Below are 22,451 nucleotides of genomic sequence, written 5' to 3' on the forward strand. Positions count from 1 at the left end.
ACCAGTTGAATCTACGTCAGCATTGGCCTTTGATGATGTTAAACAGCAGATGTGTGTTATGTGTTGAGCCATTTTCAACCCATAAAATGCTGTAAACTGTAATTGTCAATATTAACACCAGCATTAATGTGTTTCATCATTGTAGTCATATAATTTAGTTTACAGTTCAAATAACACATTGAAGTGTACCTCAGAACAAATTCCAGGTAGGTGTAAACCTACTTGGAAATAAATACTATTCTGATTCTGATTTAGTGAACTTGAATGGGAATTCAACATGATTGCTTCCAAATAAGTCAACTTGAGTATGCATTTACTCACTAGGTGGCAGCACAGTCCAAGTGAAATGGAAACCTCAGCCTGTCAAAAACACAGAAGAAATACGGTTAGCCACTGTCAGAATCACATGCTAAGGTTTGTTTGTCAGTGGTCAGCGAGTGTGAACTAGCCTACATGGAAAAGGAAACTGGCAACATTCTTAAACAAGCTCATACTGAGTTTAACAACGAAAACTTTAAACAGGCTGAGGAATTATATAGTCACTTTATGGCGTATTTTAAGAAACAATCAAGGTAATTTCACCAGACAACTAGCTGAACTAATCGTGTATTGCTACAAGCTACCATTGAACAAATGTCAGAGGGTACTTGATTTATACATTTACTGAACAGCTAGAGATAGCCTAAAACTATGTTTTGTTTCAGGGAATGTGACGCCACTGACCTTGCAGTAGCATTGAATAACCGCGGCCAGATAAAGTATTTGAGAGTGGACTTCAAGGAAGCAATGGAGGATTACACTTTGGCAATAGAGGCAAATAATGAATTCGAAGTGCCATACTACAACAGAGGATTGATACGCTACAGACTAGGTAAAGCCTTCAGTAACGAGTCACAGCATCGTCGCCTTTACTGGTTTAATGTAGGCAACTAACCATTCATTAAGCGATTGGTCTTTGTAAACACTACACAGTTGAATTGTGCCAAAAAATAGCCTAGCTAACTAGACTTCAAACTTTGTGTGGTTGCAGCCTAAGCATCTTATATTTGTTTTCAAGGATTTTTTGAAGATGCCGAAAGAGACTTCAAGAAGGTTCTGGAATTGAATCCAAATTTTGAAGATGCCAAACAGAGTTTACACCAAACAATAATAGATCATCAAGACAAGATGAACAGAGGATATTAAGCTAATGGTTGGACATTACCGTCAAGTGCTTGACCAGACCCATTTCTAAAATACTACAATGTTTAATGTATTGTGTAATCTGTAAAGTTGTCAACCAGACAACCTCATGTTTCTACCTACAATCAAGGATCGTCACATTTCTTCCTTGGTTCAGTGTTGAACAAAAAAAAAAAAAAAACAGAGTGTGATCAAATTGCTGATTAAATTATTCTGCACAAAACCAAAGTCTGCCTCTAACTTCTAATCTGTTATGCAGAGTACCTTGTCCCTACAATACAAGCCTACTTCACATGAAAATGAGTAAACAAGACCTAACTAAACCAGAAGTCAAAACTTTTTAAAACACAGGACCTAAACATTCAGGTCTTGTGATGCAAAGACCTAACTGCAGATTCAAAAATACCCATTTAAAAAAAATAAACACTACCACTAATCTTTAACAGAATACCATTTGCAAAATGGTTTAAGCACTTGTAATGGTGGTACTGCTGTAAGAGAAATGTGGACATTCTGGTCAGCGCAACAATGTGTACTGCACTGTCTAACAGAACAAAGTTGCAGACAAATGTAGAGTTTGAACAGACTTAAAGAATTGTTTAAAGTACTCTAAACAACCACAAGACAAGATATGTTTTTAAGACAATCCTTTTATTTGTATAACAAGGTTGTATCACAATGACAGCATGATGCGACCTGAAGAGAGCTGTGCTCTTGACTTGGGAGAATACTTTGCACTGCTTTGGCCTACAAACAAAGACAAAGGAGTATTAAACATTGATATTACCATCAATTTATATACTTACCATTGCAAGCATGTTCTCCTGTGTGTACCATGTGTATTGATAGTCTGGGTACACCTTTGGTTAAAGCCCCTTGAACCCTAGCAGACATCCTCCCCAGGTGGTGGAATACACATCACTTGTCCACCATTTTGAGCCTGTGTGTGTTCCAGAATCCTCCATAAGAAGATGCCCTCCCACTCACACGCCGCCCTCCCACTCACACGCCGCCCTCCCACTCACACGCCGCCCTCCCACTCACACGCCGCCCTCCCACGCCGCCCTCCCACTCCCACGCCGCCCTCCCACTCACACGCCGCCCTCCCACGCCGCCCTCCCACTCACACGCCGCCCTCCCACGCCGCCCTCCCACGCCGCCCTCCCACGCCGCCCTCCCACTCACACGCCGCCCTCCCACGCCCCCTTCCCCACCTTGACCTGTAACAAACAAATGCTGACCTATCACCCCAATGTATCTCCCATGACTGACTAGTATTTAACCTGTAACACTGTGATGCCCTTTAGTCTTTTCCCTGCCTCTACTTGATGTTGGAATTGACTCCCTGCAGGAGTGCCTTGAAATACACCTCCAGAACCCTTTGATTCACCTCGTGGTCCTTTGTCTAAAGTTTGTGGTCTATATTGCGAGTCTGTCAACATCAACCACAGAATACCATTGAGGAACTGAATCAAGGGGAACTCACTGCTCTTAACGCTGCTCAGCTCATTGACATTTTCAGGGGAACTAGGACATCGTCTATAGCAGAGTCCATCACTTTGTTTGTTGTCGTCACAGATGGCAGTGTCACAGTGAATGAAAATCTACAAGAGATGGGAGTTTAAATTAATGTCAGGGTTCATAACCTATTTATAAGCAGGTAAGAAGCAGCACATTTACCTACCTGGTCTTTCAGCACCACATTATCTTGGACAAAAGCAAACATCTTCATGTCAAAGCGTTTGAAGTGGGAAGGGAACTGGACTCTGCCATCAGCAGTTACAGGATGAATGCTTGGTAAATAACGATCATCGTGGTTTGCACACCTGTCGAGTTGAAACGTTAAGGCATTTATTCCAACCCATGCATTGCAATTCTGTTGCTTTTATAGAAAGATAGTGCAAGTCAATGATACATATCTGAATTTGGTTAAGTTTGACAGGTTTATAGATAATTGTACCCATCAACAATGATGTCCCATCGTGGCGTGGACAGCCTCTCCTTTTCCAGGGTTGCCCAGCAGCTCTCCAGGAACAGCACAAGTTGTGGATCTGTGGACTCTAACAACTCAACCTCAAAGTAAAGGGGACGCCTCAAGGCCTCCACCACAGGATAATCCTCTTCGGTGTAAAACGTGTTGTAGGACACATCTGAGGAGGAGAACAAAGTATTGCAAAGGGAGAATCATTTTAAAATGGCAATTAAAGTTTGGAAAGATGCTCACCAGTTGCCAGCCTCATGCGGACCCTCATCTCCCCAAAGGCAGGCTGGGGAGGGCGGTCAAAGGAGCGATCCTCTGGGAGAAACTGCAGCATCTTGAAGTCATCATTCTCATAGTAACAGGAGATGGTTAGTCTAGGAGCCAGAGAAGAAGGTAAAGCCACAATACAAGTTGGTGGGGAGGGGGAGAAAAGAAATAGAAAACTAAACATACCGGTACTCTGGGTGGGAAGTGGTCTTGACATTCTTCACACCTCCTTGCTTAGACATGGTGATCTCATTCTGATAGACCATGAAGCCATCCAAGAACTACAAAGCAAAAGGAGGGTTATACATGTATATGCCGAAGGCGGCATGGTAGCTCACAAAAGCGTAAAGTGAAATCTTACTGTTCGGGTTGTTCCGCAGCTGTTAACAGGGAAAGAGAAGGAGGCAAATTGATCGCTGCTGAACATGGGTTTGCACGATGGGTCCTTTAGGGTGAGCTGACTGAGAATAAGATTAGGCACCGACTCAACCTTCAGGGCCAGGACAATCATTGTGCCATTAGGGTGACACTCTGCAGACAGAAAGGCAGCAAGTGTGGCATTACAACCAAGTCACTGACCACTTCAACCCCAGTTTCATCAATACTCTAGAAAAGGGACACTGACCAGTCAGAGGCATAGGAAAGGTACAGGCCAGAGAGAAGTTGTTGAGGCTCCAATTATTGAGTGGGTCGATGACCTTCAAGTCCAGCCGACCCCCAGCAGCAGATGAAAGTACAAACTACAGACAGGTATGCAACATTGTTAGTAATGAAAGTATACTTGCTGATGAAAGCTCAAGTTACCAAAAAAACAAACGCTTACCGTAAATACAGCATCAGATGAGAGGAAGGGCACACTCATGGTCATGTGTGTAGCATTCTCACGGACATTGTACTTCGTTGCTAGGTCAGAGGTCAGCTCCCGCTTGCCCACAATGGTTTTAAAGTCACTGCCATGACTTCCATAGGCCACGGTGACATAGTAGCTTTCGTCATCACAAGTTCCGGTTACGACAGGGAGCACTGCAGCAAAACAAGTACACAGTTCCTCAAAATGCTCCAAGACAGTACCCATGTCAAGTGTGGTAAAGGCAAGGCTACCATACCAACGTCATGAAGTGTTGCTTCCAGCACAGCTGGATGAGAGAATGGGGATTGCTCAGGTAGGACAACCAGGCCAAAGCTCAAAGGAAGGGTGTAGGTCGTGAACTCCCGATCAGGATTCTGCAATATAGAAATCAAGGCTTTAATACTGGGAGGGGGGCAGGGACAAGAGAATAGAAAGCACTTGACAAAGACTTGGGGGAAGTGCGTAGACATACACTCTTCAGGACCACAGAGTCAGAGAAGGGCACTTGAAGACTGAAGCCTTTGTAACCATGGGGGAAGCGTTTCTCTTGGACATTGAAGCCTCTTGCATTGGCTTCGGCAACAGTCAGTACAACAGTGGCAAAGGTCATGTTCATCAGCATCACATCAGGAAGGAAGGTACCCAAAAGCACATCAAAGACCCGTTCCTCAGGCACAGTATCTGTGGAGCAAGGATCAATGAGCAAAGAACTTCCTTATGTAAACACAGCCAAGTTTGTTGGGATACTTACTGTCAGTCACGTGTGGAGGTCTAGGCATCATAGGGGTGGTGATCGGATACAAGACCTTATATCTGGTGAGCTGGTCAGAGTCAGCCTCCTTCCACACCACCTCAATCATGGCCTCAATATAGTAAGAGATATGGTACTGATACTCAGGAGCATAGCTCTATGGGAGGGGGACCGACACAAAAATGGAAAGGTTTAGAGCCAATTGATTCCACCAACCAAGAGTTCCCCACCATCCAATGAGCGCTTACCTTGTAGTAACCATCAGGTCCACCCACAGGCAGTTCAATGACAAAGTGGGAATTAGTCACAGACATGGTGTATCCCCTGCTGGCCATCTGTGATTCATCAAGTCGCTCGCCATCAATGCCCATGTGCAACTCCAGCGTCTCACAGGTATTCGATGCAAGTAGTGGGTAGATGTGGCGAGGCACATACCAGGTCATCGTTTCCTCCGTGAAGACAACACCATCTGAACCAGGGGGCATAACACTGTAGCTCTTCCAACTTCAAAAACAGAGTAGTGAAAGCAGTTACCATTACTTACCAGTAGGACAAGCTGCAGCAGTGTCAAGCATGGTGACAGACCACAGGTCCTTGAAATATGTGGTAGCCTTCAGCACCTTCATTGACACACTAGCAACCTAAGATAAGGAGTTAAACAAGGCAAAGGTATAAGGTAAAACAAACTGGTTTTGTATGCTTAAAACAATTTTTTGTTGTTATGCAACTTACATTTTCAGAGTAAACCTCAGTTGTGTCATAAGGGCTTCGGATGAGCAGTCTCGATGGGGTTGTTGCGATACCATAGCCAGCCCTTTGAGCGTCAGCCAACGGCATGGACTTCTCTTTTGGGGTGAAGAAAACCATTCGCCATATGTTGTTCTCAGAGGTCACAGCCTACAAGGCAATACAGATTTAATGTTCAAATGCAGCCTTTGTAGGCTAGATCCAATGTAACTAGTCACACTAAGGTTAAATCAAACACTGAAGGGAGAAGGCCAGAGACAACTTGCATCAGGAACTGCAGCAGCCCACTGATCTTCAAGCATGGTCTGCTCAACAGCTAGGTCAATCGGTGGTGGCAACCTGTTCACTGACACCTAGTCAAACATAAGGTGTAGTTAATCCTAAGGGGCTTGAACCCTTTGGAGCTGGGAACACCTGGGTCACTACTACATTTTTACCTCCATGTAGTTTTTGTCACACAGGATCTCACGAGCAGCCCATCGGTTGTAGTTGCAGGTCTCGGTCACCTTGTGCGTGTCCTCAGATTTATGCTCATCATGCATTCGAAGACGCAGTCCTAGTTCAAAAACCTCATCGTCCTAATCAATGTGTTGGGTGAAAGTTTCTGGTTACTACGTTTCCTGAACAAACCAGATTAACTGATGTTACGATACAGTCAACCATGAGGAAACATTTTCACGTCATTACCTGATTGTTAGTGTGGCAGCTCAGGACTGAGACAAACAGTTTCACGTTGCCCCAGGGGTCAGACTCCATGCGGTAGCCACACTTAGATGCCAGGCTGGGTGTGATGGGGATAAACTGACTGCCATCTGCAAGTGCAAGCTTAGGTTAATCAGGAAGGAAAAAAAAAAAAACGACAACAATTTAAATAACTCACTGATGGCATCCACTTCCAGGTGGCTTCCAAAGCCAAGGGATTTATCTATGGTCAACCTTAAGACATTTCCGAGGCAATGAGACTTCAGGCCAGTTACTGTAGAGGAGGAAAGATCCAGGAATTAACTTTCTAGCACACAGTTAAAGCTTCTTTAAACTTGCTCTTCAGAGGATGGGCAAAAACCTACTTTGCGTGAAACTTTTCTGAGCAGAAATCACAACAGCCACCATCAAAAGCCATGGGACTCTACAAAACAGAAGACAAGACGCCAGTTAAAAGAAACACAAGCAAACTGTGCCTATCGGCAAAAGTTGTAAAACAGAGTACTCACAGTTGTAGAATTCTGGCCATTTTCACTGACAAGGAAAAGCCCTGTAACTGAAGATGCTTGAATCCTTTCTACACCACCCACAAACACTCAATTTGCCCCCTACCACCCACAAACACTCAATTTGCCCCCTACAACCCACGCTAGAGAGCCACTGAAAGGTGCAGTACATTTCCAGGGTGTGCTCCTAGCCTATATAAAGGGATGAACACAGGTGAGTACAATTGACAATAACAAGTGCTCATCAGTGTGTCATCACTGTCAGGTGGGCTCAGGTCATGGATATTTCTCCTGGCGGCTAATTGTTTTTATACAAGTTGGATTCTAATAAGGTCCAGCTGTTGTGCTCAGTAGCCAGTAACATTCTGACTTATATACTCTTGAAAGCTTGAACACACCTGAATCTGTTCAAAGTAGTTGATGTGTTTACTCATGACACAGTTGACATAACTGGCTAAATTTAGCTGTAGATTCCAGCTCTGGCCATTAATACCATACGCTCGTAAAACATACTCTTCACAAGTCTCACATTTGGTCTGAACTAATTGTTTAATAACATTGTTTATTCTTACAGTCTTTTTTCTGCTTAAGTTATTTAAGTAATAATTTTTAGAACGTATATTCATAATCTTGTTAATAGTTCATGAAGGTATTGCTTCGGTGTGAAAGTCATTCATTTCACAGTACTATAATATGACCAAATTGTCTTTCAATGGTTTTGAGCCATTGCGCTCCATTACTTCATGTGTTCACACTTAGATTAAGTTTCACTCTTTCTCCAGAAGGTGGAGCCATTGTTTCTCTCAGGATGTCAAAGCAGAAATGCAGTGCCCTGAGTTATGAAGACCATAGGATTTGTGGTAGTGCTGCGCACACACCCTCCATCTTGTGCCTCGTGTCAAATGTCATTAAAACTTGTCGACTGAGTCTTTAGAATTTATTTGTTCTAGAATTTAAAAAAAGGTTTACCTCAGCCAAAAGGTTCAGAGAAGATCTCAAATGAGGTTTGAACACTTCACCACAAAATAACCTTTACATAAAATTGTAAAGAAAATAAATCCTTTACTTGTGGTCATTCACTTGGTGAATGTTTGTGTACTCACATAATTCTATACCCCTCTCTACCTCTAGGTTGTATACCTAAACAATCATCCTATTAAACCCATTTACTATGTAACAATTATTTAAGTTGCCCGTGTGTGTGCAACGACACTGCGTAAACAACTGAATCACATTGGAAGGCAATTTTGGGATGTGCTAAAGAATTTGCAAACATGCTCCTTCTTCTGTTTCACGTCGTGGTCAGGTCATACTGGTGTCTCAACAACCAGGAAAGCAAGTTTAAGGGCACGGTAGAGTATTGTCCCTAAAGCTAGCAAGCCAGTCAACAACCAAAAGACTGGCCTTACATTTTCATGGGGTTTATGACGAGGGAAAAAAAAATAACTAGGTCATCTGAACTAAACACAAGGATGAAATATCAGGTAATGCAAGTAAACATATGGATACACTCGAAAAACAGAAAAGCCACAACATTTTAAAATTAAAGTATGAGTCAGTGTTGGGGGAGTTTATAAAACTTTAATTTCATAGCAGGAAGATTAATCCAGATGAAACATGTTCCACATGCAGTTCAGAAACCATCCTGGGACCTTGAAGACAAGGAAAACAAGCAATAACTATAATTTCCAATGAGGACAGAAAAAACAAACAGTTCATGCCATCATTTTGCATTGCTCAACATTACCTCTTTTCACATGCTTTCTGCCCATCTGCTGTTTAGCACACTGTCCATGGCACAATCCATTCAAGGGGCTGTGGGGGTCACAAATGACCACATCACAATGGAAAACCACCTAAAATGGGAAGAGACATTAGGTCATTACTCTATCCATTCTGCAGTAATGACTACTGGCTGAATGGCAGACACCCCCAAGCACACACATAAGCAACAAATACAATACATACAAAAATTAAATGAAAAATGCTCAAATGACCTGGCCTACAGGGGCATCCTCAGCCTCGGCAAAGGAGAACATCTTGACCTCGAACCTTTTGGAGAGAGAAGGGAACAGCACCCCGTCATAAAGCGTCTCCGGGTGGAAAACAGTCTGGTCTGGGTCCTCAGGATTTGGACAGCTAAGACAAAACAAAAATAAATAGATTAGACACAAGACCACACACACACCATTCAATTCTCCATCAGTACCAGGAAACACATCCCTTAAATGTCTTAAAGTATACTTTGATGCCTCCCTCCCTAAAAGCAACATGCCATAAGGTTTATTAGAGGCATTTAATTTGGAGCCACTCAAGTCCTTTCTGTTGGTACTTGTTGGCCAACCCTTGAATGATCCTCAAAGTTGGATTATTCCCCTTCACAGATCTTTTAAATTGGGGGTCTCCATTTTATAGTGAGGTGTGGCCATTAACCGAATCATTAAATGGCCTGTTAACTGAACGGTGCAGTACACTACGTGACGCCCATTTTCTGTGCCGTTTCAATTCAGAGCTTACCCATCCACTATGGTGTCCCATCGTGGTTTGGATGCTCGGTCCTTATTCAGAGTTGCCCAGCAGTTGTCAATGATGAGTTCTACGTTTGGATCGCCTAACGTAGTCAGCGCCACCTCAAAGAAGAGGGGCTGCCTGAGGTACGTCACCACAGGGTAGTCCCAATCAGAGTAGAACTGAGTGTACGTCACATCTGAGGTAAAGGACCACGCAAAATTACTTGGAAAGGACAAAAGGATTGACTGGACCCCCCCCAAAAAAACCTTACCTTGAGCAAGCCTCATTTGAACCGTGAAGTCTCCCACTCCGGGCTCGGCCACTGGTGCAGTGGATTGCGGCATGGTGAAATAAGCCAAAGTTTTAGTGGCATTCACAGAGTAGATGCAGGAGAACACAAATCTGTAACGGGGGTGCGGTAGTAAGTTACCTTGTTAAGTGAAAAGGTTTAGTAGACACATGCAGGAAAAAGAACAGTAACTGAAGAGAATTCTTACTGATATTTCGGCTCCTCGTTGGTTGTCAGTTGATTTTTCAAGGAGGCCATGTTCTTATACACCATCACATCATCTTTAAACTACGAGAAAAAAAAAAATATGGTAAAAAAAAAATAATAATAATAATTTTGGTGACTACATCCACAATTGGAGCCAATGTACCGCTCTAGTGGTCCCACAAGTGTCTACACGGAAGTAGAAAAAAGCAAAGCGATCATCACTGAAGGAAGGCCCACATGAGGGATCGTTCAGACTCAGCTGTCCAGGGTTGAGGCTGGGCACAGTATCAAGTTTAACAGCAAGTGCCCCAATGGTCCCATTTGGACTGCAATCTGCAGAGAAATATTGGAAAAATAAAAATAATAAATGTCAATAAATGATATATATATATATATATATATATATATATATATATATATATATATATATGCACACACACAAATAAAAGGATATAAAATCTAGTGAGGCACTGGAAAGAGAGCACCTCACAGGACAGTTGTAACCGGCAAGCCAGTGATATGGCGTTCCCCCCTGCAAAATCTATTTTCAAAGTAGGTCACTGCGGTCACTAGCAGGCTTCATTCACACATTGATTTCCAGTTTCTTCTAAATTAACCCGAGTGAATGCAAGCAAAACAGTCCATTTAAGACGTCACATAACCTGAATGCATTTATGCCATACAACTGCCATCTAAATACAGCTCTTGGTTTCTACCTGTGGGGTCATGAATTAGATTGAGTCTGGCATTTTATCTTCTGTGACTTACAAGACATTTAAAATAAATAAATCAAACAGACCGAGGACTGAGGTGATGAAGGAACAGGCCAGGGAGAAATAGGTGATGTTCCAGGTCCTCTCTAGGTTTTGCAGAGCCACATCAAGTCTGCCCATCACATTTGAAGAGTGGACCGCCTGAAACATGGGATCACACCAAAATGATAGTCCTGATTCAACTTACTAGAAAAGGAGGACCAGCCCAGAGACACGTGTGTAGTAGGCCAAAACCAGACAGTCCCACCATGAGGATCGTAAGCTCAGCCTCACACTGTGATTTCCACTGACTTAGAGCTCAGCATACACATGCTTCCAGATCATACACATGCACATTCTCCTTCATGTACCAGGGACCTTTTACATTAAGCTAGTTATAGCATTTAGAAAATGACACGGTTCTACAGACACCTGCTGTTCATAGGGAGCAAGAATTGATATAATTTGTCAAAATTTGATTAAAAGTAAATCCGGTGTGTGGCAGCCAACTACCTCTCCATGTTTGACATTTTTAGAAACAAAGAAAAGCTGGACACAAAACATGTGAAAATGTGAAGAAATGAATGTTCCCAAGACCTTCCCCTTCACTGCATCAGGATTTACTGTACCTCAAAGGCGAGATCAGGAGACCCAAAGGGAACTGTTAAAGTGAAATGGGTTCCATTCTCATTGAAGCTGTACTGTTGGGCCAGCTCAGCGGTCAGCAGACTGCCACCAACCACCGTCTCAAAGTTATGGCCTTGGCTTCCATACTGAACAGTGATGTAGACATTCATCTGATCACATGAGCCAGTTACAGATGCCAGATCTGCAAGGTAAAGGCAACAAAATACAAGGCTTTGGGTTTCTGAAAGGCCATTGAACCTCAACATTTAAACTGATAGGGTTGAATGTAGCAGGTACATCTTGATACCAAAACAGTCTGTCTATTAGTATTAATTTCCTGTACTTCCAAACATTTTCCAATATGTAGAAGTAGTGGCTTAAAAAAAAAAAAGAAACTCAAAATAACCAGACAAAATAACCAACTTAAGAACCAAAAGACTCATTAACGGGGTAAGGTTTCACTCGTCAGCGTCCACACACATTACCAGTATCATCCACTGCAGCTTCCAAAACGGAGGAATAAGAAAACGTGGTCTGCTCAGGTTGAATGAGAAAGCCAAACACTATGTGCAGTCCGTAGGTCACCGTCTTAACATTGGGATTCTGTGGTGGCAACACATTTGAAAAATCCATTACAGTGTTTTCCATTCGGGCCTAGATACATTAATATCTGGTGGTGGTTTTAGAGTAGAATGAAACATACCCCTTTAACAGCTGTTGGATGAGAGAAGGGCACTTGTAGTCTGAAAGCTTTAGAGCCATTAGGAAAGACATGCTCTTGGATGTCAAAACCATTGGCTGCGGCTTCAGCTAGAGTCATCACGGCAGAGTCAGTGGTGATGTTAATCAGCTCCACATCAGGCAGGAATGCGCCGAAAACAATCTTGAACATGCCTTCCTCTGGAACAGTGTCTAAAAATGGCACATAGGCAATTGAGAAATCAGTAAAAATGTATATTTTCAAACAAAATCAATCTATTTAGTGACTTGAATGCAGTTCAATAAACAATTGTATATTTTAGGCTGAGACTTAATGTCTTCATATCTGGAATTTCTTGGGACTCCTTATGAGGATAAGCATTGCAGCTTTGCATCAAAGACTGGGTGAGCAGCCATGGAAATTATAATGAACAGTATTCATTATGCAGCTTGCTGTGCTATGCCATTACAACCAATGCCCCCCCCTTTTCCGTACACTTAATCCTGCACTGAATAATAATACATACACCCGATGTACCACTGTCTGACATAATGACAGTGGATGATGGTGCATATAACTCAGTGACATGCACATTACATGTAAATACACGGTTATGGGGACACAGGCAGAAAAACAAAGGCAGACAGAACACAAAGGTGGAGGCTCACAGTCCTGGACATGTGGTGGCCTGGGGATGGGTGGAGTGCTGATGGGGAAGAGGACTTTGTATCTGGTCTCATCTGAACCACCCATCTCCCTCCACAGCAGCTCAATCATCGGCGCAATAGAGTAGGTAGTGTGGTATCGCCCTTCATGGACATGGCTCTGTTAAGTATTTAAAAAAAATATTAAAAACAAAATAAACTCTTGACTATGAGGCTAAACACAGCTGAACATGATCCTCTTAAAACCATGTGTGCATTTGACAACTAAACAGTGATGACCCAAACACTGGGCTTCCCTTTGGTGACTACGTGTGTGTGTGCCCTTCTGTTGCCAACCTTGTAGTATCCATAAGGAGACCCTATCGGCATCTCTACCACAAAGTGAGTGTCTGTGACATAGAAATAGTAGCCCTGGGCAATCATGGTGGCCTCATCCATCCGCTGACCATCAATCCCCATGTACGCCTCAAGAGTCTCACAGGAAGAGGAGGACAGCAGTGGGGTGATGTGTCGAGGCAGACGCCAGCTAATCAGATCCTCAGTGAAAGACACGCCACCTTTATTAAATGCCACAAAACAAATAAATGGGTCATGTAAATGGTCAAAACCATGGAGATGAAGCTGCTGTAGTTCAACTGGCAAGACACTGCATGTAAAGGATGCAATCAGCTTATGTGTCACAAAGGAGTGCCTAACAGCTACTTTCAGGTGTGGATACAAGCAGAGTCAAGCACAACTGGATACACAGATGTTCTGTACTTGTTGAGTGGCATCAGGTGTGCTAGATCAAGTCTGCAATCAAACTCTGCTGGACAATTTCACCTCCAGAGGCAGAGTTGGGCAACAAGTCATGAACTTGCAGCTCCTTCAGCAACTCTTATTGTAACCAATGTTCAGTTTACATGAAGTCTTCATGGCTGAGGGCTCACCAGTGGGGCATGCAGCTGCTGCTTTTACCAGTGACACCATCCAGCGGTGCTTGTAGACCAGAGAGCTTGTCATAATTGCCATGGGAACTCCAGCCACCTGTTGCAGTGAACAGACTCGTCACCATCTGAAGGCTTTTCAAAGTCGTCAGGGAAAAAGAAATGCAAACAGACAGAAGTAGGGAGAGAAAGAAAAAAAAAAAGGAGATATGTTTGGTTTACATCTTGGGAATACGTTGCGGTTGTGTCGTATGGGCTTCTTATCAGCAGGCGAGCTGGATAAGTATAGAGTCCATAGCCTAGCTTGTGGAGTTCCATTGGAGTGAAAGCCTTCTCTGCAGGTGTGTAGATCACCACCTTCTCGAGTCTGGGCACCTTCATTCCCTATTATAGAGAACAAACATGCAAGAGACTCAAACAGTACTGTTCTAACATTACTGATAAAACAGAAGCACAAATGTTAACATTAACTGCATGATTAATTGACTTCATACCCTAGGGACTGATTCAGACGAGGTGACATCTTTTACACTGGAGGTCATCCATTTCAATTGCTCAGAGGTTGGAAGACCATGCTCCACAGAGACCTAATGGAGATTCCAGGAATTCACAATGTAAATACACAACACTAGAAGAGACACAATTTCCTCTATTAGAGAAATGACACTGAATATTATGCATTTTAATGCTTGAGGGCCAGCTGAAAACACCTGACCTCCATATAGTTGTTGGTGCAGAGAATTTCACGAGAGGCCAGCTGTGAGTAGCTGCATGACTGGGACACAGTGTGGACTCTACCTGAGTCTTTTCCATATGTTCTGAGCTGTAGATGTGTGTCAAACGTCCCATCCCCCTTAACATTAGGGTCAAAACATCACATCAAAGCTCCACACCATGACAAGCAACATTTTGAAATGCATTTTTTACTCAATGGGTTTTACATTTACAATTAGTCATTTAGCAGACACTTTTATCCAAAGCCACGTACAAAAGGAGAGTTTTAACTAAAGTTCATTTTCTACAGCTGCCAAGCAAAGCCACTTCAGGCACATTTCCATACCCTGGATTGGACATAACAATGCTGGAGAGAAGCATAAAGCAGGGTATTGCCCCAAGGATCTGAGGTCATGCTGTATCCACACTGAGTAGCCAGGAAAGAGGTGATTGGGATAACATCACTGCCATCTGAAAATATATTTTTAATACTGTTAAGAAGAATAAACCAAGTGGTTTTTAACAATGTTGGGTCGATACTCACTGAGAGCATCCACTCGAGCAGATTTCCCCGCCAAAATTGAGCCGTCCACACTCACTCGCAACACATTTCCAAGGCACACAGAGCTCACGGCATCTGTTTGATGAGGAAAATGGTAACAGGTTAAAGAAAGTGGGGCAAAAACGAGGGCACTTTAAAAAAGTTAAACACTTACCTTGGTAGGCCACTATTTGCGTAGCCGTGCTTATGGTCAAGATTAACACCCTGGAAAGAGTTTAAAATGTACAATGAAGTCGGCAAGACATGAAAGAAAGAGGCAACAGCAGAATACATGTGGTAGACTAATAATTACAAACGTTCATGAATAAATCTACTAAAAATAAAAACTTACTGAAAACAAAGGAGCGGGCTCATCCTGCAATATTCAGAAAAACTGTGCGCCTCTGATGAGGTGATAGAAAACTAAGATAACTTACGAGCCCATTTAAAGGCATTTATGACTGCAGCAGCACCAACGTAATTGAATTGCTGGGCGTAAACCTTAACGCCACGCACAGATGATTCCAATATCTGCGTAATTGCGCCTGCAAAACGTCCTGTTATTATCGGCGTGGAGTGGAAGTTTTTTTTATCTTCTTTACATACATTTTCCTACTCAGAAAACCATGGGCTGGTTGTGATTGTTCCGCCCACTCTGAGCCAGAAGCGAAGTCCCGTGAAGGGACCGAACATGAGGAAGGTCTTCGGCTGTGCAGATCTGCGTGCTGGCTCGGTGTGCGGTTCGCGGTTTGATGGTGGACTAAATGGCTGCAACAGTTTCACCGCAATACATCTGCACAGACCTCCGGAACATGGACAAAATGAAATGATAAGTCAGCAATACGGTAAATATTTTGTTAGCATCTAAAACAATATTTTTCAACTGTTGCTAAACTGTTTTTGTGGCGTGTTTTTCGCGTTCGCTCTTCGATGGCTGCCATTTCTATTATTCTAATTGCCCTGCAATGTAGTTGCTTAAGAAGTTGTTGCAAAACAATGTTGCTCGATTATGTCATAGTTAGTTTACAATTCGTTATGAAATAATTTCCTGTTTCCAAAAAGTATTTCCTCGTAAATGTGTTTGGTAGCCTATTTAATTACTAAAGCCAGTTTTGACAGCTCGTGCTCTTGCATCTCAAAATCGCGTGTGTATTTCCACTAGCCTTAAAATGAATACCGTTCATATGATATTGTCTGTGACCTAATAATCAGTGCTGTAGTGGTAAAATTAGAGGTGGGTAAACTATGAATGTTGTGATCAAACAGACCTTGACGCGATGCAACGCGATGCAAAGCAACACAACACAAAGCGTCGCGACTCTGTAAGGCTGTCCTGGCTATAGATAGATAGATAGATAGATGTATACTTTATCAATCCCGAGGGAAATTTAGGTCATCCAGTAGCTTATACACCTAACTCACAAACATGCATACATAAATCACAGTATTGCAATATGTTATCAGTTAAAGTCATATACAATCAGGGGCGTTTCTAGGATTAAAAGAAAGGGGGGGCTTAGCCCCAAGGGGAGTGGCTTGTTTGTGCGCAGAGCGCGCAGCAATTATTTTTTGGGGCCCATTTGGGGCCGCGGATATCCATTGTTTCAGACAGTTCATAGATTGTTTCAATCAGAAAGAGTGTGATTTTTCCTCTGTTGTTTTGCTTGCATTCAGTATATGATAACACAAGAGACAGAATTTCAAGGTCATAGTGAAATTTGACAACACAAATGTGAACTTTTCTCAAATAAAGAGAGAAATAATTGTCCTGCTTGTAAAGGAAAGACGGATAAACTTGCTTTCCTATCCGCTCCCAAATACTAATTCTTGAGTTGTTTACTTGTTTTATTATGAGCAGAAGGGAATACGATTTTGATCAACATTTACATCTATTTTGTTGTCCCTGTAGTTTTTACATACCAGTGATATTTTATGCTCATTTGGACACTATCACTGAGATAAAGATGAACTAGTTCAGTGTCAAATACCATTCAATGGGAAAAAAAACATGAATAACAAAATTTAAAAAACACATTTCAAGAACATCTTAATTATCAAATGATAAATATTGTATGATGGGCTGAAATGGAAGGCACCCAATGCATTCACTAAAATCAAGTCAAACTAGAATTCACTAGCATTAATTGATTATAAACAACAACATTCTATAGGGACTGAAATTATTGTTTCGAAATACTAGAGAGACATATTAATGCAAAGAATAGACAGATGTCGATAGTTATTTCTTGTATTTTGAATTCGCCCGTTCACACTCTTGCTCACTGGAGACAGTTACTAACAAACAACAAACTAACAAATTAGCTAGCTAGCTAGCTTAGTGTTAACATAGCCCACTACAATATTCCCTTAATTTACCTCGAGTAAACCTACATTTAAGCAGATAACAATCGTTAAGAACTACAGATAGCCACATTGTGTAACTACCCGTACTTACAATTTCACTCCTTGCATCATTTACTTTGAGCTAAACTCCTTGGCTATAATCCTGGCTGTCGTTGAAGAGACGTTACTTGGCAGAGTGAGAAAGCCAGCGCAGCAGTCTCCGCAAGATCCCCGGGGTTTATATCGTTAAGTATGATGATAGGCTATTGGATTGTAATTTGAAGGGGGAGAAAACATACAAACCAGAACGCACGCACCTATGTAGCATGTTAGAGTTATAAATAACTTGTCCATGTGAGAAACAATAGTTTAATTTAATGACATCACCAAAATAAAAAAAATATATATATATGCCAATAATGCCAAATAATTTGGGGGGGCTGAAGAACATTTTAGGGGGGCTTCAGCCCCCCTAAAATAGGCCTTACGACGCCCCTGTATACAATCAATGACAGACAGTGAATACATGTGTTTGTAGTTTATTAAATGTCAAGAAAACAGCAAAGAAAAGTATGTGTAGGCCTAATAAATGAAGGGGGTGGAGGGGGAGACAAAAGAAAGGAATTCTATAGGACCTTAAAAAACGAAGGCCTCTGGAAATAGGCCCAGGTTGTTACAGCTGAAAAGTATAATATAAAAAGAAACCATGCTGCAATTAAACACTTCCCCTGTTCTTTAACCATTGGAGAAACCTCCAATGTCAACACAACACAACAAGACAATTGCTAGATTAACAACTATGCGTGAGGATAATTACTCATGCATCTTCAATTGCTGGAAGAATTTACGTTTTATTAGGCCTATTTAGATGGAACCGGGAGGGCTGGCTTGTTACCTGCATCATCGTATTTGAAAGCACGTTATTAATAGCGTTTGTCCATGTCTTAATGCAATGTTGTGCGAAACAAAACAACGTTTAAAAACGTGAATTGATCTTCAGTCTTACTTTGTACTTGAGGCCTTTTGCGGGCATCTGTGGGAGTGGGAGCACTCGATGGTCTCTTCAAAATTCGCTTGATATCCATGGCTAATTAATCTATTCCGAAAAGGTAGGCAGGCAGGCTAATCCACAACTTGTATGTGTGTACATACTTCCTGGATCCTGATTGGTGTCGCCGCCGTAGCCGCAAGGCACTGATTGGAGGGTCACAGACCATAATACAGCGCAGATGAAAATGACACCAAATTTATTTTGGATTATTCCAACGTAAGAATACAAGGTGCAGGGAACTTTGAGGTGCGTAAACGCTATTTCCAAAATTCCAGAGGTGCGTAAACGGCGTTTACCCTCCACTACAGCCCTGCTAATAATATTAATATTAATGGCGTTAAAAGAACTACAGTTACACATTATGTATTTTCATTCAAATGTATTGATCATTGGCGTCTGCATTTCTTGAAAATATCTTTCCTTATTTCTGTAGATGGATAAGTGAAAGTGAAGTCCTATTACCCAGTATCTCAATGCCCCCCAACAACGCTACCATGGTTGCGCTTCCCGCAAACACGCCTCGGGCGGCTGCTGTGCTGCCACACGGAGGAGGCTTTCTTGGGGCTCTGCGACAACTACAGCGCAACCGACCAGGAGTACTATTTTGACCGGAACCCTGGGGTCTTCCGCTGTGTGCTGAATTTATTTATTTTTTCCAAATTTGTTTTTATTGTTTTCTTGAAGTAACATCACATGAAAACATAAAATGAGACGGATTCAAGTTTTACAAAGAATTCTCCCTTCCCCCCTCCCACCTCCCACGACCCAGACAGCAACCCTAAAATAAAGACCAAATCATAGTCTGTACACATACATATATGTATATACATTGAAGAAAATAAAAAATAAAATAAAAAAAAATTGAAAAAAAGGTGGGGTGGTATCTCTGGATTCCTAGATTATGGATGTTTGTGTGTATTAGGCTGAGGCTGTGTGTGTACGGGGCACAGAATGAGTCAGACTTAGGAAACTAGAAGGGGAGTAAGTTCAGTAGAGCTAAGAGAGGAGAAGAGGGACATAAAAGGACCCCAGGTGGATTGGAATTGCTCTGTCTTATTTCGTCTTGTATATCTAATTTTCTCCAGGTGAATGCAGTTCATTAGATCCCTCATCCAGTGAACATGAGAAGGTGGCTGTGGAGATTTCCATGCCATAAGAATGGAATGGACCAATTAAATGGACCAATTAGAATGGACCAATTAAAGTGGCAAAGGCTAGGGCATCTTTCTGGCGTTTTGAAATAGGGATATTTGTAGGTGGGAGGTTAAGGAGTGCAACAGAGGGAGAGGGGTCAATGGGAGGGTTTATGTTTAAGGCTTTAGAAATAGAGCTAAATATGGACTTCCAAAAAGTTATTTATGTGGGGCAAAGCCAGAACACGTGCATCAATGTAGCTGGAGCCTGCCTGCATCTATCACATATAGGGTCAATGTCAGGATTGATCTTAGAAAGTCTGGCTTTGGTCCAATATACTCGCTGGATTAACTTAAATTGAATAAGACTGTGGCGAGCACAGATGGAAGAGGAGTGAATTCTGTTTAGGACTTCAGTCCAGTCCTCATCATCAAACTTATAGCCCATATCTATCTCCCATTTTTGTCGCACTGACAGATCTTCAGGTGGTGCAGAGTCTATGATGCGGGCATGTAAGGAGGAGATGACTCCTTTATTGTGGGGGTTGGTTTGCAGTATCCTATCTAGAAGTGTCTCAGTAGGGGCTGCTGGAAAGCCTTTAAAATTCTTTTGCACAAAATCCCGAATCTGGAAGTATCTGAAAAGGTGAGTTTTAGGGAGCTGAAAATGTTGAGATAGTTGAGCAAAGTAGGCAAATGTTTTATAGATCTTTAAATACCGCAATGCCTTTCCTGCGCCATACCTCAAATGCATTGTCATGCAGAGATGGGGGGAAGGCTGGATTATTGTTGCAAGGAGAGAATATAGAAATGGCTTTGATTCCATAGCAACGTTTAAACTGTTTCCAAATTGTCAATGACTGACTAACTACAGGACCACAGTCTGGTTTGAGAGAGGGCATAGGGAGCGGTGCACAAGCCAGTGCTTCAAGAGACATTGGTCTGCATAAAGCCTCCTCCAATTTTACCCAGGTCGGGACCCAGTCACTAAGGCCATAATGGCAATGTAGCCAGTACAGTATGCGATGTAAATTTGCTGACCAATATTACACTTGAAAATTTGGTAGGTCAAGTCCGCCTGATGTTTTTGGTTTTTGTAGAAGTGACTTTCGTATTCTAGCAGGGCCTTTGTTCCATATGAAAGAGGAGATGATCTGGTCTAGGGATTTGAAAAAGGACTTGGGAATAAAGATTGGAATTGCTTGGAAAAGGTACAGAAACTTTGGCAACACGTTCATTTTAACTGAGCTTACACGTCCCATAAGGGTTAGTGGGAGGGAAGACCAACGGCTAAAGTCAAGTTTGGTGCGCTCTAAGGTAGATATGAAGTTCTTTTTATACATGTCTGTAAATTTTCGGGTGATTTTAACAAGATATTTGAATTCATTCTTAGCTAGTTTGAACACAGTGGCCGATCGTGAGAGGGCCTCCGAAGCAATATTTAAAGGGAACAGTTCACTCTTGCTAATGTTAAGTTTATATCCAGAGATGGCACCAAATTGTTCAAGACAACCTGGAGAACGTCGGAAAGGTGGTGCAGGTCCTGCGGCTAATGCGCATCTTACGGATCCTCAAGCTTGCGCGGCATTCGGTCGGGCTCCGCACCCTTGGTGCCACCATGCGCCACAGCTACGAGGAGGTGGGCCTCCTCATACTCTTCCTCTCCGTTGGCATCTCCATTTTTTCTGTGCTCATCTACTCGGCCGAGAAGGAGAATGCCGACTCCGACCTCAGCACCATCCCCGTCGGTTGGTGGTGGGCCACCATCACCATGACTACCGTTGGCTACGGCGACACGTGTCCTCTAACGACGGCCAGCAAGGTGGTCGCCACACTCTGTATCATCTGTGGACTGCTCGTGGTCGCCCTGTCCATCAGCATCATCTTCAACAAGTTCTCCAAGTACTACCAGAGGAACAAGGCCTTGGACGCCAACCAATGTGCGGAAGCCGAGAAGCCTCAGGACAGCCCCTTCATGCACATCCGAGAGCTGTATGCTCCGATGGGATCTCCTTCAAAAACAGTGAAAGCAGTGGGGGGGGCGATACAGTCCTTCAGGATGTTGAGGCTGAATATGGTATGAACACTCTTGAGAAAAAATTGCTGAAATAAATGAAGTTTCTTTTTTTTTTTTTTCTCGTTTCCTCGCTGGCTAGCTGCTGTGGTCAAAACACATTTTACTGCTGAAAGCACTTTGTTGTCCTCAGGGCTAATAAAATATCTCATCTACCAGCCTTTCAACACAATACCAACATCTTTTTAGAATGCGGGAGATGTCTGGTTTCATTTTCAGTTAGTGCTGATTTGAGGTTCGGAGGAAATGTAATGTTTTTGCCGCACCCTAATTGGAGAATGCACAGTGGTCATGGCAGAGAGCCAAGAAACCTAAATGTGTTCATTTGCCTCCCAATTGCCAGTAAACTAGGCGAGTGTCAATCTGTACCCTTCCATTACAGACCTTATCTTCCTGCCAGGAAGTGTTCGCAATGAGGTCGTATACACAACAAAATAGTCTTGGAAGGGAAGCCCAATCCGAACTCTTCACAAAAAAACTCCTACTCTGGTTTTGAGTGAATTGATTATCTTTATTGGATTTGGCTTTGAAAAGGTGCATGAACTAAGCATGCCCACCCACCCTTAAACCTACTCAATGCACTGTAATGATGGCCCTCAGTCATGACCCCACATGGAGGGTAATTGCTCCTCCTGTGGTGAAGAGACTTCAAGAAGGTTCTGGAATTAATCCAAATTTTGAAGATGCCAAACAGAGTTTACACCAAACAATAATAGATCAAGACGAGATGAACAGAGGATATTAAGCTAATAGTTGGACTTTACCGTCAAGCACTTGACCAGACCCATTTCTAAAATACTGAAGTTTAATGTATCGTGTAATCTGTAAAGTTGCCAGACAACCTCATGTTTCTCTACCTACAATCAAGGAGTCACATTACTTCCTTGGTTCAGTGTTGAACAAAAAACCCTAGAGTGTGCTCAAATTGCTGA

General features: G+C 42.5%; 4 protein-coding genes and 1 long non-coding RNA gene across 5 annotated transcripts; 3 read left to right on the forward strand and 2 right to left on the reverse strand.

Annotated features, from left to right (window-relative positions):
* The first annotated feature begins 386 nt into the window (after positions 1-386).
* On the forward strand, positions 387-1,410 carry ttc32 (tetratricopeptide repeat domain 32). The gene is made up of 3 exons (XM_012831234.3): positions 387-572; positions 705-871; positions 1,058-1,410. Exons 1-3 carry the CDS (start codon positions 454-456, stop codon positions 1,183-1,185), a joined length of 414 nt encoding a protein of 137 aa, XP_012686688.1. The 5' UTR covers positions 387-453; the 3' UTR covers positions 1,186-1,410.
* A 404-nt stretch (positions 1,411-1,814) lies between these two features.
* LOC116223787 lies at positions 1,815-7,119 on the reverse strand. Its single transcript, XM_031581743.1, has 21 exons — positions 6,990-7,119; positions 6,846-6,904; positions 6,659-6,754; positions 6,466-6,590; positions 6,216-6,356; positions 6,045-6,131; positions 5,764-5,928; positions 5,576-5,672; positions 5,280-5,500; positions 5,032-5,188; positions 4,753-4,961; positions 4,537-4,654; positions 4,254-4,453; positions 4,056-4,170; positions 3,792-3,961; positions 3,617-3,711; positions 3,407-3,537; positions 3,143-3,332; positions 2,867-3,008; positions 2,669-2,786; positions 1,815-1,929 (listed from the first exon to the last, which is right to left on the reverse strand). The coding sequence occupies exons 1-21, from the start codon at positions 7,007-7,009 to the stop codon at positions 1,856-1,858; spliced, it is 2,730 nt and encodes a 909-aa protein (XP_031437603.1). The 5' UTR covers positions 7,010-7,119; the 3' UTR covers positions 1,815-1,855.
* Positions 7,120-8,525: 1,406 nt separating this feature from the next.
* LOC105903470 lies at positions 8,526-15,369 on the reverse strand. The gene is made up of 21 exons (XM_031581745.1): positions 15,271-15,369; positions 15,094-15,143; positions 14,922-15,014; positions 14,724-14,848; positions 14,379-14,516; positions 14,158-14,250; positions 13,886-14,047; positions 13,667-13,763; positions 13,074-13,294; positions 12,741-12,897; positions 12,076-12,284; positions 11,858-11,975; positions 11,375-11,574; positions 10,793-10,907; positions 10,157-10,326; positions 9,995-10,074; positions 9,769-9,899; positions 9,504-9,693; positions 8,984-9,125; positions 8,734-8,842; positions 8,526-8,638 (listed from the first exon to the last, which is right to left on the reverse strand). The coding sequence occupies exons 1-21, from the start codon at positions 15,291-15,293 to the stop codon at positions 8,574-8,576; spliced, it is 2,688 nt and encodes an 895-aa protein (XP_031437605.1). The 5' UTR covers positions 15,294-15,369; the 3' UTR covers positions 8,526-8,573.
* A 132-nt stretch (positions 15,370-15,501) lies between these two features.
* Positions 15,502-19,183, forward strand: LOC116223791. The gene is made up of 2 exons (XR_004165272.2): positions 15,502-15,763; positions 18,746-19,183. It is a non-coding gene; the product is annotated as an uncharacterized LOC116223791 (long non-coding RNA).
* Positions 19,184-20,582: 1,399 nt separating this feature from the next.
* LOC122133513 (potassium voltage-gated channel subfamily S member 3-like) lies at positions 20,583-22,038 on the forward strand. The gene is made up of 2 exons (XM_042709878.1): positions 20,583-20,711; positions 20,932-22,038. The coding sequence occupies exons 1-2, from the start codon at positions 20,583-20,585 to the stop codon at positions 21,526-21,528; spliced, it is 726 nt and encodes a 241-aa protein (XP_042565812.1). The 3' UTR covers positions 21,529-22,038.
* Positions 22,039-22,451: the final 413 nt, after the last annotated feature.

Source organism: Clupea harengus, chromosome 15 (genome assembly GCF_900700415.2).
Source record: "Clupea harengus chromosome 15, Ch_v2.0.2, whole genome shotgun sequence".
Taxonomy (NCBI): Eukaryota; Metazoa; Chordata; class Actinopteri; order Clupeiformes; family Clupeidae; genus Clupea; species Clupea harengus.

Excerpts from the sequence above, each read along its gene's own strand:
- ttc32 (XM_012831234.3), top strand. The coding sequence starts at position 454 with ATGGAAAAGGAAACTGGCAACATTCTTAAACAAGCTCATACTGAGTTT. Across the intron at positions 573-704 it reads TATTTTAAGAAACAATCAAG|GGAATGTGACGCCACTGACC; the intron begins GTAATTTCACCA and ends GTTTTGTTTCAG. Across the intron at positions 872-1,057 it reads ATTGATACGCTACAGACTAG|GATTTTTTGAAGATGCCGAA; the intron begins GTAAAGCCTTCA and ends TTTGTTTTCAAG.
- LOC116223787 (XM_031581743.1), bottom strand. The coding sequence starts at position 7,009 with ATGGCCAGAATTCTACAACT. Across the intron at positions 6,357-6,465 it reads GCTGCCACACTAACAATCAG|GACGATGAGGTTTTTGAACT; the intron begins GTAATGACGTGA and ends CACATTGATTAG. Across the intron at positions 3,009-3,142 it reads TGGGACATCATTGTTGATGG|GTGTGCAAACCACGATGATC; the intron begins GTACAATTATCT and ends TCAACTCGACAG.
- LOC105903470 (XM_031581745.1), bottom strand. The coding sequence starts at position 15,293 with ATGAGCCCGCTCCTTTGTTTTCA. Across the intron at positions 14,517-14,723 it reads ATTGTTATGTCCAATCCAGG|GGGGATGGGACGTTTGACAC; the intron begins GTATGGAAATGT and ends CCTAATGTTAAG. Across the intron at positions 12,898-13,073 it reads CTCCTTATGGATACTACAAG|AGCCATGTCCATGAAGGGCG; the intron begins GTTGGCAACAGA and ends AATACTTAACAG.
- LOC122133513 (XM_042709878.1), top strand. The coding sequence starts at position 20,583 with ATGAAAGAGGAGATGATCTGGTCTAGGGATTTGAAAAAGGACTTGGGA. Across the intron at positions 20,712-20,931 it reads AGCTTACACGTCCCATAAGG|AGATGGCACCAAATTGTTCA; the intron begins GTTAGTGGGAGG and ends GTTTATATCCAG.